Raw genomic sequence first — 17,082 nt, forward strand, 5'->3', positions numbered from 1 at the left:
ATACATTCAACATACCAGCCACTATACTTAATATCTTTGGCCCTTTAAAGATATAAATGAAATAAGTTATCATTTTTCATCTAAAAAGGTAAATGTAGAGTCTTAATGATCCAAACAGTTGTGACAAGTAGCCCAGCAAAAGGTTGAGAAAATCTTCCCAAAGAGATTTTGGGGATAAGAAAAAAAATTTGGAAATGAATTCAATTTTTACCACTTACTTTGGACAGATTGTTTAGCCCAGCTCTTTGTTTTTGCTGAAAATGGAGGTCACTAATATCTACTTGCAGTATTGTTATGAAGAATAATTTAGATATTATATGAAGAAAACTAGGTATACACGTCACTTGATAAGCATTAGTTTTCTTCTTTCCCGTTGATTTCTCAAAACTTTTTGTTGGATACTACAGTAACCAGGCACACTTATTACTGGCAAACAGATCTCTTTGTGTGATGAAAAATACTGGAACACTGGCACCTGAAAGGAAACACACCAGCCTAGAACCTGCTTAAGTCCTAACCACTGGACTGTCAGGGAATTCCCTAGAAGCTTCTTCTTTTAAATAGCCTTCATTATGTCCTGTCTTTACTGCAGAGAGCAAGAAATTCTGTAAGGTGCCCATATGACATCATCCCGTCCACAAGGGATTTGTAAATCCTTACCAGTAATTTTTTTGGGGTCTGTTGTCCACATCATTCATTGAAACTATTTATACGAAGAAGGGAAAGAACAGGGTGACAGCAGCAAACGGATTTCCAAGCACACATGGAGTTACCTTTGGCAAAGAGCATCAGCAAATCACAACCTTAAGGCTTGTGTCACATTTCTGGGAACAGAAACTGACATTGTTTCCCCGTGGATGGTCTTGCCCTCCAAACAATTTTGCAACGCCTTAATCTCTCGAATTCATCTGAATGCTTTTAGGCATCTGCTCAGTGTCATTTGGGAACATTATTCAGGCTTTTTGAAGAGAGAGCTTGCAGTTGATTTGAGGGCAATTTAGTAGAGGGTTTAAAATCGTGGGCTTTGGAGTCAGATAGTCCTGGGTTCAAGTTGTCTTATCACAGTTGAAGGATATGCAGAGTGAATTCGTTTCCTATTGCCACCGTAACAAATTGCCACAAAATACCACAAGTGTAGCGGCTTAAAACAACACAGACTTGCTATCTAACAATTCAGGAGGCCATAAGTCTAAAATGGGTCTGCGGTGATATGCTCCTTCTGAAGGAGCTACAGGAGAATCTGTTTCTTTGCCTTTTCCAGCTGCTAGAGGCTGCCTGCTTTCCTTGGCTCACGGCCCCATCCTCCATCTTCAAAGTCAGCCGTATAGCATCTTCTCCCCCTCTGAGTTCCTGCCTCCTTCTTAGAAGGACTCTTATGATAACAGGGGATGACCTTCTAATAATCCAAGATAATCTCCACAACTCAAGATCTTTAATTTATTTACACCTGCAAAATTCCTTTTGCCATATAAGCCCTTTTTGCATTATAAGCTTCCTTTTTGCCTATATTCATAGGTTCTAGGGATTTGAACATGGGCATTTTTTGGGGGGAGGGGCACAGATATTCAGCCTACAGCAGGGAGCACATTTCCATTGCCTCAGTTGTCTTGTCTAACACACAAGGATTGCAATAGTTCCTACCACTCAGTGCTGGCGTGAGAATTTAATAGGCACTGTTATTTAACACCACTATGAAAACATGTTGAGTGACCCAGGAGCTTCAGACACATTAAAGAGAAGGGGAGATCTGATCCTTGCTCTTGGTTGAGATAGACTTTAAATCAGTAATCCCTCAAATAAATGTGTGTTTGAAAATTGTAATAAGTGCTGCAAAGGAATAGTCAAGGGTACATCGGCAAGGAGGCCAGATCTGGTCTAGAAGCATCAGAGAAGACTGAGAAAGTAGCTTTTGGTTGTGATGTTATGAATCAATAGCTGAGATAAAAGGGATAAAAGGACACTCCAGAAAGAGGAAAAATATGTGCAAAGACCCAGGGCAGGAATGGGCATAGTGCGTTCAAGGAATTGGAAGCAGGGCAGAGAGAGGCAAATTACGATGTTGCAGAAGTAGCCGGGACCAGAGTAGGTCAGGCTCAGAAAGGTCGTGTTAAGACTTGGGGGGCTTATCCTAAGAGTAATAGCAGCAGTGGTCTGATCAGATTGCTTATTAGACAGTATTGCTCTGGGTGCTGTGTGGAGAATGGAGAACAAGAGTGGAAGCAGGAACACCAGGAGAGAGGTCTGGTCTTGGTCCAGATGAGAGAAGATGGGATGTCATGGACCGGGATCCTGAGGAAGAATGCTCTGAGCTGGCAGGTGGTTTATCAAGGAGAGCTCTTGGGACCACTGCCTGCAGATGGGAAAGAGACAGAATTGGGCAGAGGGAGCACTCAGCCAAGCCTAAAGGGTGTTCTGAAGTGCGGGTGATCCCTCAGAATTGGGGTGAGGGCAGTGGGCGTTTATATCCACATATTGAGCAGTCACTAGTTACAGCTGCACCAGGAAGGGGAGGCACCTCAGGTGATGTGACCTTCTTCAGTGGTGACAACCTCCAAAGGCAGCTGACAGCTGAGCATCTGAGGAAAACTTTATGAGCATCCTGGGTTGTCCATCAGAGTGTCCACCATATAGAGGCTTAGCTAAAGAGTGGCAGAAAAAGGGGGAGAAACTGGATAGATTTGAGAAATATGTGTAGATAGAATTGACAGAACTTGGTGATATATATAGATGGATAGCTAGCTAGCCAGATAGATAGATATAGGGGAGAAAGAGAATGAGATAGTAAAGATTATAGAAGATTATAGCTGGGTTTCTGACTTTTATAACTGAACAGATATTAATAGCATATATGTGTTGATTATGTATTATATAGTTAAATAAATCAGTGTATACTTCAGAGGACAGGGGCAGGTTGGAAATCAAAATTTGGGACAAATAATGAATAAAGCATAAGAAGTGTGACCCTTCAGAAAAGTCACCTCAATCAAGGACAGAGCGTGAAAAGGTTGATGAAGGCTTAAGCGATGATAATTAAGACAGGTTATGTCAGTTTCTTGGTACTCTGCATGGCACTAAATAAAAGCTTTGTAAAAATCCTGTTGCTGTAATAATAGCTATTTTTACTTTTTAAATTTCATTGAAATATAGTTGATTCACAATGTTTTGCTAGTTTCAGGTATATAGCAAAGTGCTTCAGTTATACATATACATACATTCATTTTTTTCCCGATTTTTTTCCCATATAGGTTATTACAGAATACTGAGTAGAGTTCCCTGTGCTATACAGTAGATCCTTGTTGGTTATCTATTTTATATATGGTAGTGTGTGTATGTTAATCCCAAACTCCTAATTTAGCCCCCCAACCCCATGTTTCCCCCTTGGTAACCATAAGTTTGTTTTCGAAAACCATGAGTCTGTTTCTGCTTTGTAAATAAGTTCTTTATATCACTTTTAAAAATTAGATTCCACATACAAGTGATATCATACAGTGCTTGTCTTTCTCTTTCTGACTTACTTCACTCATCATGATAATCTCTAGGTCCATCCATGTTGCTATAAATGGCATTATTTCATTCTTTTTTATGGCTGAGTAATATTCCATTGTAAATATGTACCACATCTTCTTTATCCACTCATCTGTTGATGGACATTTAGGTTGCTTCCATGTCTTGGCTATTGTAAATAGTGCTGCTATGAATACTGAGGTGCATGTATCTTTTTGAATTACAGTTTTCTCTGGGTATATGCCTAGGAGTGGGATTGCTGGGTCATATGGTAATTCTATTTTTAATTTTTTAAGGACCCTCCATACTGTTCTCCACAGTGGCTGCACCAATTTACATTCCCACCAACAGTGTAGGAGGGTTCCTTTTTCTCTACACCCTCTCCAGAATTTATTGTTTGTAAACTTTTTGATGGTAGAATAATAACTATTTTTACATTAGTGAGCACTGCCACAAAGGTGTTCTAGATATGCCAGTAAATGCCTAGTCATGGGCAGTGGAACATAGGGTTCTCCATGGAAAAACCAGAGCAAGTGTCAGCTGCCATGGTTGGTCAGTTGAACACCAGCTCACCCAGAAATGCCTCTCAAGGAAGCATCTTTCAGGAAGAGTGCGTGCTGGGCTCCCGTCTGTCTGGTTCCTCACACTGGGGCCATCAGCCATCCTTCTGACTTACCCTTCACAATATGCCCAGAATCCGATTTGCTTCCCTACAATCTATTTTCTACTAAGAAGTGACAGTTATTTATTTATTTTTTTAATGATAAATAAAATCATGTCATATCTCAGCTGCAAATTCCCCAAAGGCCACTTATCTCCTACAAAGTAAAAGGGAAATTCTTGAGAAAGCCTACAGGGTTGTACTCAATCTGCCCCTGGCCTCTTCCCCCTGCTGTCTAATCCTGAATCACCTTCTCTGGTGACTCTGCTCCGCCCACACTGGTCTCCTGGCTGTTTTTCCTAAGCTCTGCATATACTCTTATCTTATCTTTAGGACTTGCTGTTCCTCTGCCTACAACACCCTTCCTCCAGGTGTCTACACAGCTCCCTCATTGCGTAGCCCTCACAGCTTCTACTCCCTTACCTCTCTCGGGGTCTTTGCACAAGGTCACATTGGGAAGCCGCCCCCAACATCCTATGCAAATTCCAACCTTCCCCTGCCTCTCCCATACAACCTGCTTCATGCATTACCTTGTGATGTCATCTAGACTGTAAATGCACTTTTTCTATTGTCTACTTACCAGCAGAATGTAAACTCCACGAAACTAAGGTAGGGATGTTTTGTTTCTTATTTGGTTTAGTGTGGTTTCCTGTTATATTTCCAATGCCTAGAAAAGTTCCAGCAAAAAAAAAAAAAAACCCTGAATAAATGAGGGAATGAATGAATATATGAGAAGAGTCTCTAACTCACTTTTCTAGTGAGGAGACTTCTCCACACTCTCTCCTTCTGTGCATTTGTCTAGCTGACTAAATGAGAGGAAGACGAAGGCCAGCTCTGTTTCTGAGAGTTCCAGGACTCGGCAGAAGTTCCCTGAAGAGACTCTGGGGCCCTTTGAAGCTGACATTGAACTTTGGGCGGAATGTAAATGTCCCATACATCAGTGGGGACAGTGGCTGGCTGAATATTGTGGAACAAATTTAAATTCTTCCAAAGAAAGTATTGCTCTGACTGTTTCTGACTGATGCCAAAATAAATATGAAGAGAAAAAGTCAACTCACCCTTTTTGAGTGCTATGTACATAAGGTGCCTTTTAACTTTTCCTCCCCGCTTTTTTATATTGTTGTTGATGTATACACAAGCCTAAGGAGATACTGTCTATTGTTGTTATTATTATTAAATTACAATTTTATTCAGCCATTGCAGATTAGCTCTTGGACGCAGTCTCTGAATGGTCACGGACCCAGCCTGTGTCATGTCAGCGTTTTGTAGTGTCTGATCCCTGTTCTACAGTCAGACATACTCCAGATCAATGTCCTTGATAGTTAAGTTTTCTCTCAATAGCTCCAGTGTTGCCCTGGCTAGAGATTGTCCAAAGGGCACTGGTGTGCCAAACCTTTGGACTGTACTTTTTTTTTTTTTTGAGAATAGTCTGTTTTAATTACAAGCGACAGAATGAAGCAAGAAGGGCCACAAGAGAAAAGTAACAGGCAGTCTCTTTCTGGTCTTCAAATGAAAGCCTTACCATCTTCCTCCTTTTGGACTGTACTTTAATAACTTCTCTGGAAATTAAAACTTCCTGGTGGCTGGCAGAACCCTTTGTTTTGGTTGTTGTTTGGAAAGATTTTGAGAGTCTAAGCCACCTTGTTTGTCTCTTTATCTTTGCACTGTTCTGGTTTTAGCAAATTTTATTTTTTTCTGTAGAATGGCCCAAGTCTATAATTCTATTGCCACAGATGTAGTGAAAAGAAATACCCCCACCCACCCTTTTCCTGCCCCTTCACTGAACACAGCTTTTAGTAACACTTAGCAAAGGAACAGGATATTGGCAACGCAACTGTTAAACCTGTCTGTGATTATGCTTCCTTGAGATCACTCTGATGTCACCAGTGTAATCTGAGCCTGGAGCTTTTGCTCACACTTTAAATAGCAGTGTCGGAATGATTTTGCTACAGACTCTCTGGAGAGCGGGGAAGCTGAATTCCCGAAGATTCCCACATCGATGAAAGCCAAGCCAAGCCACCTGACCAGCAGCATGTCCACCTCGTTGCGAGTAAGCCCGTCCATCCATGGCTACCACTTCGACACAGCCTCACGTAAGAAAGCTGTGGGCAACATCTTTGAAAACATAGACCAAGAAGCATTACAGAGGCTTTTTAAAAACTCTGGGGACAAGAAAGCGGAGGAGAGAGCTAAGATCATTTTTGCCATAGATCAAGATCTGGAGGAGAAAACACGAGCCCTGATGGCTTTGAAGAAGAGGACGAAAGACAAGCTTTTCCAGTTTCTGAAACTGCGGAAATATTCCATCAAAGTTCACTGAAGACCAGAGGATGGATAAGGACATTATCCAAGAGCAGACATTTAAAGACCAAGCGAGTCTGTGAGACCCTAATGTGCACAGCATCCCCGTTGCTGCCTTGTAAGTTTCTCTTCCATCAGGACTCCGGGGCTTGGAGGCAGGAAAGAAAGAGAATGAACTGGTTACAAAGACTCCAACTAATTTCACTTCTGTACTATTACAGTGGAGAGGGAAAAGCTTTCAGCAAGGATTGGAAAGCTCTCCCTGCAGAAAAGGACTGATGCTGATGTCAGGAGGAGAGCCTGGACAGACATGATGAGAACTGAAACTGAAGATAACAGATGCCTGGGGAAGAATGGCAGCCAGGGTCTCCTTGTCAGGCCCTAGGACTTAAACTTAACCTGAACTTTTTTTCCTTAACCAAATTGGATAGGGGGAGGGCAGAGGGAGAGGGGGAACAGGAGAGAGAATTCCATGCTGCAATTGTTTACTGAATTTTTTATTTGAATGTTCAAAGAGTTGCCAAGCTTCAATGTTGTCTATCGGTAGATTTTTTCAGAGATCAGTAATTGATTATTTATTTGCATTTATTATAATGCCTTAAAAAGTGCACCACATGGGTGTAAGTCCAAATTCAAGGAACTGCAGTATTTTCAGCAGCTCGGTGAAAGCTGTATGCCACCTTCTGGTTTGTAAGGGGTTTTTATGCATTTCAAACTGGTTGACCAAAAAATAATGGGGTCCTTCATAAATCTGAAGTACTGTGAACAAATTTTATAGTTTTTTTATCTTCTAACTAATGTTAAAATATAATCTAAATTTCTTACAGTTACTGCAATAAACATTAGGAAGTGAATATGATACACTTAATAGTTTATAAAGATGCTATGGTTTCTATAATTTATTATTCATGACAAATGGTATACAACCTTAATAAATTATTATAAACTTAGCTGCTCTTGGTGTGTGATGGTTGATCTCAAAGGAAAAATGAAATGGTGATTTTTATTATTATAAGCTTTTATAAGCTTTTCTAAAGATTTTACTCTAAGAGTAAGAGGTGCTTTTAAAGTAGCTTTATATTAATTGCCACACTTATTCAAAGCAAATTCTTACATCAAGTATCTAGGAAGTTTCTCTGTCCCAACTTTAAAATATAAGTTACAGGCATAGAAATTCATAGATTTGTTCACCAATATTGTTGTTTGTGTATCCATAGAGGGTGAGTTTTAAAAGGTTTTTCTCTCCATATTTTGAAAATTTTCCTCTGCAGCTATAGTAGCAGTGTACATTTATTTCTCCCAAAGCAATATATTTGAGGGTCGGAATTACGATTACGATTTTGAGGCTTATCAGTGTTTATTTAATATAAACCAATTTGGGGATAACATCACAGTATTTTTGCTTATTTCCTCATAAAATTATAATAAAATATTTCTAAGAAGGTATATAGCAATGCCTGCTGCACTTTCCTAGCAGAAAGAAATAAAAAGCTCCTTAGAAATTGTTTCAGAAACATCCACAAAAGTTTTTGGAACTGCTGATCATAGTAAAACAAAAGTGAAAGATCTGAAATCTTTCCAGGGAGTTATAAGTCAGATTTTTAAATAACATTTTTAAAAAAGAAAGTAAGTAGTCAAGTCTATTTTCAAATGGTAATCGATTCATTTACTGAAGATAATATAAATCATTCCATTCTAAAGGAATTTTTTACATGACAGCATCCATAAAAACCACAAATTAATATGCAACATTATGTGTGTGTGCGCGCATCTTTCTTGGAGGAGTAGTTGTAATTTCCATCAGATTCACAAAGACATCCATGAAACCAAAATAAGTTAAGAACAAAAAGGAAAGAGTTTTGACAGGTGGGAGGCCTGGCTAGTGATGGTATTTCGGGATTATCCAAATGAAGGCGTTGGAAATGAGTAAGCTTCCTACCTCTGGTAGGGCCTGTCAGTGACACATTTTCTCTGTCCATCAAGAGCCCCCAAAGACGCTGAATAACTGCTTGGGAAGGGAATTTAGTAATTACCCTCTAGGGCAGTTATCATACTCCACTATCCCAATGATCATGTTCAACTTATTTTCTACTCAAAGACTTTAAACATGTCTCAGATGCGGAACATCATTCAGAGGTTGAATTTATTATACATTCTCTGCCTCAGTTGCTTTCAATAGCATACAATGCGTATCTTACCCACTTTTCACATAAGCACATATTAACTCAGTTATCTTACAGGAGATTATTTTCTGACTGCAAGACCATAACATAGGGGACAAATTAAAAAGCAGTTGGGGGCTTCCTAGATGGCGCAGTGGTTGAGAATCTGCCTGCCAATGCAGGGAACATGGGTTTGATCACGGCTCCGGGAAGATCCCACGGGCCGAGGAGCAACTAAGCCCGTGCACCACAACTATTGAGCCTGTGCGTTACAGCCCATGAGCCACAACTATTGAGCCCATGTGCTGCAACTACTGAAGCCCACGTGCCTAGAGCCCATGCTCTGCAACAAGAGTAGCCATGGCAATGAGGAGCCCACGCACCACAACGAAGAGTAGCCCCCACTCACCACAACTAAAGAAAGCCCGGGCACAGCAACAAAGACCCAACAGAGCCAATAAAATAAATAAATAAATAAATAAATAAATAAATAAATAAATATTTAGAAAAATGAAAAAAAAAAAAGAAAAACGAATTAAAAAAAAGAAAGCAGTTGGGATATGACCCACCATGGGGTGGAGAACAAGAACCCTTCCTGTGGATAATTTCACAAACATGCTGTCTTCCTTCATGGAGAACAGAAGTTGGAATCAACACGCAAGGATGATTTTTAACTTCATGATAATTTTATCATTTAATATAAGGTGAAAGGATCCATCATTAAAACAGGTAGGATTAGTTCAGTTCAGAAATCCTTCTACAGTACAGGAATGGCCAAATATATCTTCAAGACAGCTCATTGTAATAGAAGAAATAAAAGCAGCAAAGGCTCATTAATATCTTTATATCATTAGGAATACTATAATAACTAACTTTCACTGAGTGTTTATTTATTCACCAGACAATTTTGTAAGTTTTTTTCTGTGCATTAAATAATTTAATTAGTACCGTGATATAAAAGCATGTGTTTGCCCACATGTGCCTATGTATTTATAGTAATGAAACTGAAGCACAGAGATGTATAGTAAATTACCCAATGACACACAGCTAATGAAGGCAGGAATCAAATCCAGAGAGCCTTCATTTCTAACCACTAGGTTAGACTGCTTCTCTAGGGGAAACTCAAATTCTTTTTTGTCCTCCAAAGTGACAATTACTTATATGCTAGTAAGAAATACAGAAAGGTAAGGCCTCTGAGAAATCATTCGTATCTGATCTGTGTCTGTTTGTCTATTTATTTGGCATTTACACTTCAGGGAGAAAGCTTCTCAATCATTTAAATTATATCAAAGATTTCTCAGATGTAGCCTTTCAAGACTACAGTTAAAATAACACCTGCGTTAGCACCTCGGAACAAAAGATCACATCTAAGGTCTCTTCTGAGTTGATAGTCAAGATTTTGGGTTGAGGTTTGCTCATTGGGGAAAATCAGAAACTATGAATTCATGGTTTTACTCACTCAGTGTAGACCTCCTCAGTTCCTGGCCCTGGCCCGCAGCCAAGGAAGGTTTGTACCTATAGGAATCTCCAACAGATGAGATTTACTGAGAAATGGGCCCAGGATATGGGACTGCCTGATATTTTTTTCCCATTGTTCGAAGGGAATGAGAGAATGTGACTGCTGTTCCCTTGGAGAGGCTTCCTGACAAACAAATACAAATTATTAAGTCATGGTCTAGGCATCGTGTGGCCTTTCAGAGTGCCTCATCTACCCTTCTGAACTCCACACAAGCTCTTTCGGAATGGCATGTAACTCAGTTGACTCCCTTTCTCACATCCAGAGGGTTGTAGAGTGAAATCAGGGTATCTACCTCCTCCATTTGTGCAACAAAATATAGTTAGTGCCCAGCGTGGGTCACCATGGTCAGAACACATCTTCAGTCTCCTTGTCAGAGGAGCCAGAAAATGTTTTAAAATGAATACAGTGAGATGCATGGTAGAGGTTGAAACAGGATGCTATGGGAGTACGTGTGTGTGTGTTGTGTGTGTCTGCATGTGTGTGTGTCTGGAGAGTAGAGTAGAATTGGAGAAAATCTATCCCAACCTGGGGAGATCCTAGAAGATTCCATAGAGAAGTTTCATGCAGGAGTTAGGAGAGTGGAGAGGAAAAATGTCATTCCGGCATTTGGGTGTAGCATTTGCAAAGGCGAGAAGGAGGAAGAGATTGTAAACTGAGAAGCTCTAGGCTGTTCATGGCTGAGGGACTAAGCATTTGGAGCAATCATAAGCAAGGCAGCTGGATCTTAATGACAAGTCTGAGTATTAATCTTATTCTGAAGGGAAGAAAGAATCATGAAGGACTTTTTTTTTTTTAAATTTATTTTGGCTGCATTGGGTCTTCATTGCTGTGCACAGGCTTTTTCTAGTTGTGGTGAGTGGGGGCTACTCTTCATTGCGGTGTGTGGGCTTCTCAGTGTGGTGGCTTCTCTTGTGGAGCAAGGGCTCTAGGCATGCAGGCTTCAGTAGTTGTGGCACAAGGGCTCAGTAGCTGTGGTGCACGGGCTTAGTTGCTCCACAGCATGTGGGATCTTCCCAGCTCAGGGATTGAACCTGTGTCCCCTGCATTGGCAGGTGAATTCTTAACCACTGTGCCACCAGGGAAACCTGAATCATGAAGGACTTTCAACAGAAGAGTAACATTTACTGCCTAACTACCATGTGGATTCTACTTGGTTGGATTCTATAGTGATTTATTCCAGACCCAGGACTCTCACAACTCGATAATAAACAAGTAACTATGTCGAAGCTGAAAATGAGAGCAGTTAGAGATTCTGAAAAAAAAAAAGTGTTGGGAAGCCAGATTCAGGGAATTACAAACTCATGAAATTTGTAAGAAATTGTGACTATGCTTGAATCTTAGAACACATCATTATTCAACAAATATTATAACTTAATGGCGACTAAGCTTTCTCTTCATTTAAATAATTCTGCAAACAGAGTTTCTGGATATTTTCAGAGATCACCACGGACGCACAAATGTGTTCTGTTTTAACGTATGCACACAGGGACGGTGGATTTGGTTCACCCATGTATGGGCAAAACCAACTAACAGAATTGTGGAAATACAAATCTTGTCCCAATAAGGTGTAGCAGTGATTTAAAAAAAAGTGGATGGGTAGTTGGAAGACTTGTTTAGCTGCCTTCCTCCTCCTTCTGCCATACATACACTCAAACCCACACCCACACCCACCCACCCACACACCCACACCCACACACGCATGCAGAGGATATATACAGTCCTAGGAGGAGCACAGAAATTTGGTTCCTGATCCTCTATTTCCTCCTCTGTGGGCAGCAGCATTGTATTGAGCAAATACCACCAGACAGAGTCTGACGTCCTGGGGTTTTTCCCAACTCTGCCCGAAGCAAATTCCTTTTTTATCTCTGGATTTCATCTGCAAGGAAAAAAGAAAATAGATCTGACTGGATGATGGCTGTGACCTCTTCTAGATCTCATATTCCACATACGGGAAACAATAACTGTACCTATGGCCTTACATGGTAGGATTTCTTTCTGGATTGGTTGGTATTCCACATATGATAAGAATTTCTCTTCAGTAAAACAAAAGCCTAATTTAAAAGTTTTGATCGTTACTAGTGGTTGCTGAAGGCAGAATGTGAAAGAAGTAACTTTCTGTGGATCTTTTTCTTTTAAAAATTTTTTTCTATGTAAGTTTCAGGTGTATAGGCTCATAATTTGACATCTGTATACACTGCAAAGTGATTGGCACCACAAGTCTAGTTACTATCCATCACCATAAAGGTGACCCCCTCACCCATTTCAACCACTCTCAGCCCCCTTCCCCTCTGGTAACCATTAGTCTGTTCTCTGTGTCTACGAGTTTGTTTTTATTTTATTTTGAGTGTTTTGTTTTTTTAGATTCCACATGCGAGCAACATCATATGGTATTTGTCTATTTCCATCTGATTTATTTCACTTAGCATAATATATCCAAGGTCCATCCATGTTGTTGCAAAATGGCAGCATTCCATTCTTTTTTATAGCTGAGTAGTATTCCACTGTGCGCATATGTGTGTGTGTGTGTGTGTGTGTGTGTGTGTGTGTGTGTGTGTGTGACATCTTTATCTATTCATCCACTGATGGACACAGTTTTTTTCAACATCTTGGCTATTAAAAATAATGCTGCAATGAACATAGGGGTATATATATCTTTTCAAATTGGTATTTTCATGTTATTCAGATAAATATCCAGAAGTGGAATAGCTGGAACATATGGTACTTCTATCATTAATTTTTTGAGGAATTTCCATATTGTTTTCCACAGCGGCTGCACAAATCTACAGTTCCACCAGCAATGAACGAGGGTTTCTTTTCCTCCACATTCTCGCCAACACTTGTCTTTTCCATCACAGTGATTCTAACAAGTGTGAGGTGAAATCTCATTGTGATTTTAATCTGCAGTTCCCTAATAATTAGTGATGTAGAACATCTTTGCATGTGCTTGTTGACCATCTGTATATCTTCTTTGGAAAAATGTCTATTGAGATCTTCTGCCCATTTTTTAATCAGGCTGTTTGTTTTTCATTGTTGTGTTGTATGAGTTCTTTAGATATTTTGAATATTAACCCTTTATTGTATATACAATTTGGAAATATCTTATTCCAGTCAGGAGGTTACCTTTTTATTTTGATGATGGTTTCTTTTGATGTGGCCCCATTTGTTTATTTTTACTTTTCTTTCCCTTGCTTTTGAAACCAGGAAAGACCCCAAATAGCCAAAACAATCTTGAGAAAGAAGGACAAAGCTGGAGGTACGACATGTCACAATTTCAAACTATATTGCAAACCTATAGTAATCAAGACAGTATGTTGCTGGCACAAAAACAGACACACAGATCAATGGAATGGAACTGAGAGCCCAGAAATAAATCCAAACATTTGTGGACAATTAATTTATGACAAATGCATAAAGAATATATAAGGGAGAAAGGCTAATCTCTTCAGTAAAGGGTGTTGGGAACACTGGACAGCTACATGCAAAAGAATGAAACTAGACCACCATCTTATACCACACACAAAAGTTAACTCAAAATGGATTGAAAACTTGAATGTAAGACCTGAAACCAGAAAACTTCCGGAAGAAAATGTAGGATGTTCTTTGACATTGATCTTAGTGATGATTTTGTGGATCTGGCTCCATCTGTATTTTTTTTTAGTAGCCTGCCTCTTTCCTGGTGGCTGGGTGCCCATGCCAGGACCAGCTGCTAATACGAGTACCTCTTCCACATCCAAGCAATGTCAGAGTCACTGAGACAATCTCCATGGTGGGTGAGAGTCATAACCACCTGTGTTGTTTTAAAAATATAGATTCCTGGGACTTCCCTGGTGGTCCAGTGGTTAAGAATCTGTCTTGCAATGCAGGGGACACCAGTTTGATCCCTGGTCAGGGAACTAAGATCCCACATGCTGTGGGGCTACTGAGCCCATGCGCCACAACTAGAGAGAAGCCTGTGCACCACAATGAAGAGCCACATGCCACAACTAAGACCTGATGCAGTAATAAATAAAATAAATAAATAAATAAATATTAAAATATAGATTCCTGGTCCCAAATCTCTGAGCAGTGAGCCCAGTAATGGATATTTTCACAAAGATCCACAGTCAACTGTGAAGAACATCGGCTGTGGGGAACTGTTTCTTACATTACAGTTGAATCTCCCATTGATGGCACTTCTTAGTATAAGACTAAAAAAGGATTTGGTTTGATGACATCTACCAGAGTTTTTCTTAACATATTAATTATGTCATTAATTGAAAAACAGACCCCAAAAAGGACATATTTTGAGGAGAGTATAATTTCTGTCCGATTTTAATAATTGCAGTGTGTGTAGACTAATGTTTCTATTACTTTTCTGGGATTTCTTTTCCTTGAATTTCTCTCTGATGTGTGTCTACTTTGATAAGTACTGTTTCATCAGGAGACATGCTTCTGCTTCCTGTATTTTCTTTCTACTCTCCTGCAATTTGTCCATGTTCATTATTTATGCTCAGTTTTTATCATCCGAAACACTTTGGAGAATCCTACTGACTCTAGCATCACAGGAAACACAGCATCTGAAGTGCTGGTATAAGAGCATCTTCTCCAGCCAGTTTTTCGGAATACCTCCAGCAGTGCAGTTGTTTCCAAACCTACCGTTATCAGAATCTCCTGGAGGACGTTTTAAAATCCAGGAACTTGAATTTAATGATTCAGAATTTCTGGGGCTGGTCGCCTGCTACCTCTGTTCTTAAATCCCTCCGCAGGTGATTTTGCTGCAAAGGCAGATCCAGAATCACTAACCCAGATTACAGTCACCAACTGTGCACAGTGGGGATGTGGCCCATTTTAGTTCATCCGTGTCTCCCCAGGTGCATTGCAGGCCTCAATATATTTCTGACTAAGCAAACTGTTGCCCCAAGGTATGACTGTTACCTCATCCTGGAATACCTCTCTTCCAAACAATACCATTATTTTGACTTTGCTCATAAACTCTGTATTCTAAAAAATCTGACCTGATCACTGTTAGCTAACCCCCATATGGTACATAGGCTTAGCAATTAAAATACATTTTCAAATGGATGGAGGCCTTTTCCCCCCTAAGTATATTTACCACTTGGGAAAGGTACTTAATAAGTGTGTGTTCATATGAACATCCACACATCACGTAAACATACGGTACTTGATGTATCTATCAACTGAGTAATCTCTGAGATCAACACGTAGTCCTCTGCATCCTTTTCCTCTCCTCCGCATCTCGAAGGGGGATTTGGTTGGCAGGGGCCCACTGGTGTTGAGTAACTGAGCCATGACTAGGGTCTCGGTTGTGTTGAAAGAGTCATGTAGGGAAGGCGTTTCTGCCACCAAGCACTTTTTTTGCTTTTCCTCACACGTGAATGGTTTCAGAATGTTCAGTGGAAATGAACACGTTCTCTGAACATCTGTGAACTGAGTTTGTTGTTGGCGCCTAATTCTGTTGTTCTCAACATAATTTTTGTGCCTCTTGTTATGGATCTAAGACTGAAAAGTATTGTTTTCTCGTATCTCCTTCCAGCTTCAGGCAGGTACCACAAGTAGTCAGATGCCAGCACACCGGCATCTTATCTGGAAGAGTGTGAAGAAGGGAGGGGATGAGATAGGCAAGGTTTAAACACTCCAAGTGATAGACACTAAAAAAAAGACTCTGCTGCTCCCCAAAGTAATTCTATACCTTGTACCATATATGGCAAGAATTTCAGAATGAGTGGCACAGATTTAGAGAGTTTTCTAATCTGTAATTGAGAAGCGTGGGAGCCTTGGTGGAATAAAGCCTTGGGGCGTGTTTTTAAAAACTGAATGTTATGGGCTATTGTCTGATGTCAGCTGGGAAACTGGGGGGAAAAGAAAACCTAAATGTTTTATCATATCAACAATTAAGATTATATTAGTGTGTCATTGAGCAACCATCTAATGACATAACTTGACTAAAATAACTTGGCCAAGTAAGTGTGGGAAAATATGGAGGCAAAATAACAATCTGAGTGTCTGGTTTGTAACTTTAGGTTCACTGAAGTCACAATTCATAGATAGGAACTAGTATTATCTTTTCATTCTACACACATTTGGATGTTGAAGATGTCAATCCTCACCTGTCTTGTGGGGTCAAAGGGCACATGGATTCTCCATCATCCTTGAAATATATCAAGACCAGATCCTCTATCCCCTTGATCAGCTTTCACACCTATTTCAGTGAACCTTGACTCTTTTATAGCTTTTTCTTATTATTTTGAAGCTGATGTAAGAAACTGTTTAGTTTTTCAACTTTAAAAACTCAGTGTTGGACTTCCCTGGTGGCACAGTGGTTGAGAATCTGCCTGCCAATGCAGGGGACACGGGTTCAATCCCTGGTCTGGGAAGATCCCACGTGTTTTCAAGCAGTTAAGCCAGTGAACCGCAATACACGTGCTGCAACTACTGAAGCCCGCGCACCTAGAGCCTGTGCGCCGCAACAAGAGAAGCCACCACAATGAGGAGTCCGTGCACCACAGTGAAGAGTAGCCCCCTCCCACCACAGCTAGAGAAAGCCCGTGCGGAGCAACAAAGACCCAACACAGCCAAAAAATAAATTAAAAGCACACACACACACACACACACACACAAACAAAGAAAAGATAAAACCTCAATGCTGCTGTTAGGGAGCTTTGTAAACACTCAAGCAAATGGAACAGAGCTGGTTGCTCGGGCAGGACAGAGACAGGCTGGTTGCATTACTGCCCAGAACTCTGCTCTTCAGCTAAGAAAGACCAGAAAGACCAGAAACTCAGTATTGTGCGCACCAGGATTGAAAGATAGAAAGACTCGCTCACCCTAATCAAAATCACAGTCTGCCATGTGAACAAAGCCCCTCATTTATTCATTGATGGGAGAAACTGAACTGCCAAGCAGGAGGACAAATTATAAATGAAAGCAAAGGGACA

At 40.3% G+C, this 17,082-nt stretch overlaps 1 protein-coding gene across 1 annotated transcript; it reads left to right on the forward strand.

Moving 5' to 3' along the window:
- The first annotated feature begins 6,119 nt into the window (after nucleotides 1-6,119).
- On the forward strand, nucleotides 6,120-7,416 carry TCIM (transcriptional and immune response regulator). The gene has a single exon (XM_057697330.1). The coding sequence runs from the start codon at nucleotides 6,165-6,167 to the stop codon at nucleotides 6,483-6,485; it is 321 nt and encodes a 106-aa protein (XP_057553313.1). The 5' UTR covers nucleotides 6,120-6,164; the 3' UTR covers nucleotides 6,486-7,416.
- The last annotated feature ends 9,666 nt before the right edge of the window (nucleotides 7,417-17,082 follow it).

The sequence above is a fragment of the Hippopotamus amphibius genome, chromosome 10 (genome assembly GCF_030028045.1).
Source record: "Hippopotamus amphibius kiboko isolate mHipAmp2 chromosome 10, mHipAmp2.hap2, whole genome shotgun sequence".
NCBI classification, from domain to species: domain Eukaryota; kingdom Metazoa; phylum Chordata; class Mammalia; order Artiodactyla; family Hippopotamidae; genus Hippopotamus; species Hippopotamus amphibius.

Bases quoted from the DNA above. Each gene is read 5' to 3' on its own strand.
- TCIM (XM_057697330.1), top strand. From the start codon at position 6,165: ATGAAAGCCAAGCCAAGCCACCTGACCAGCAGCATGTCCACCTCGTTG.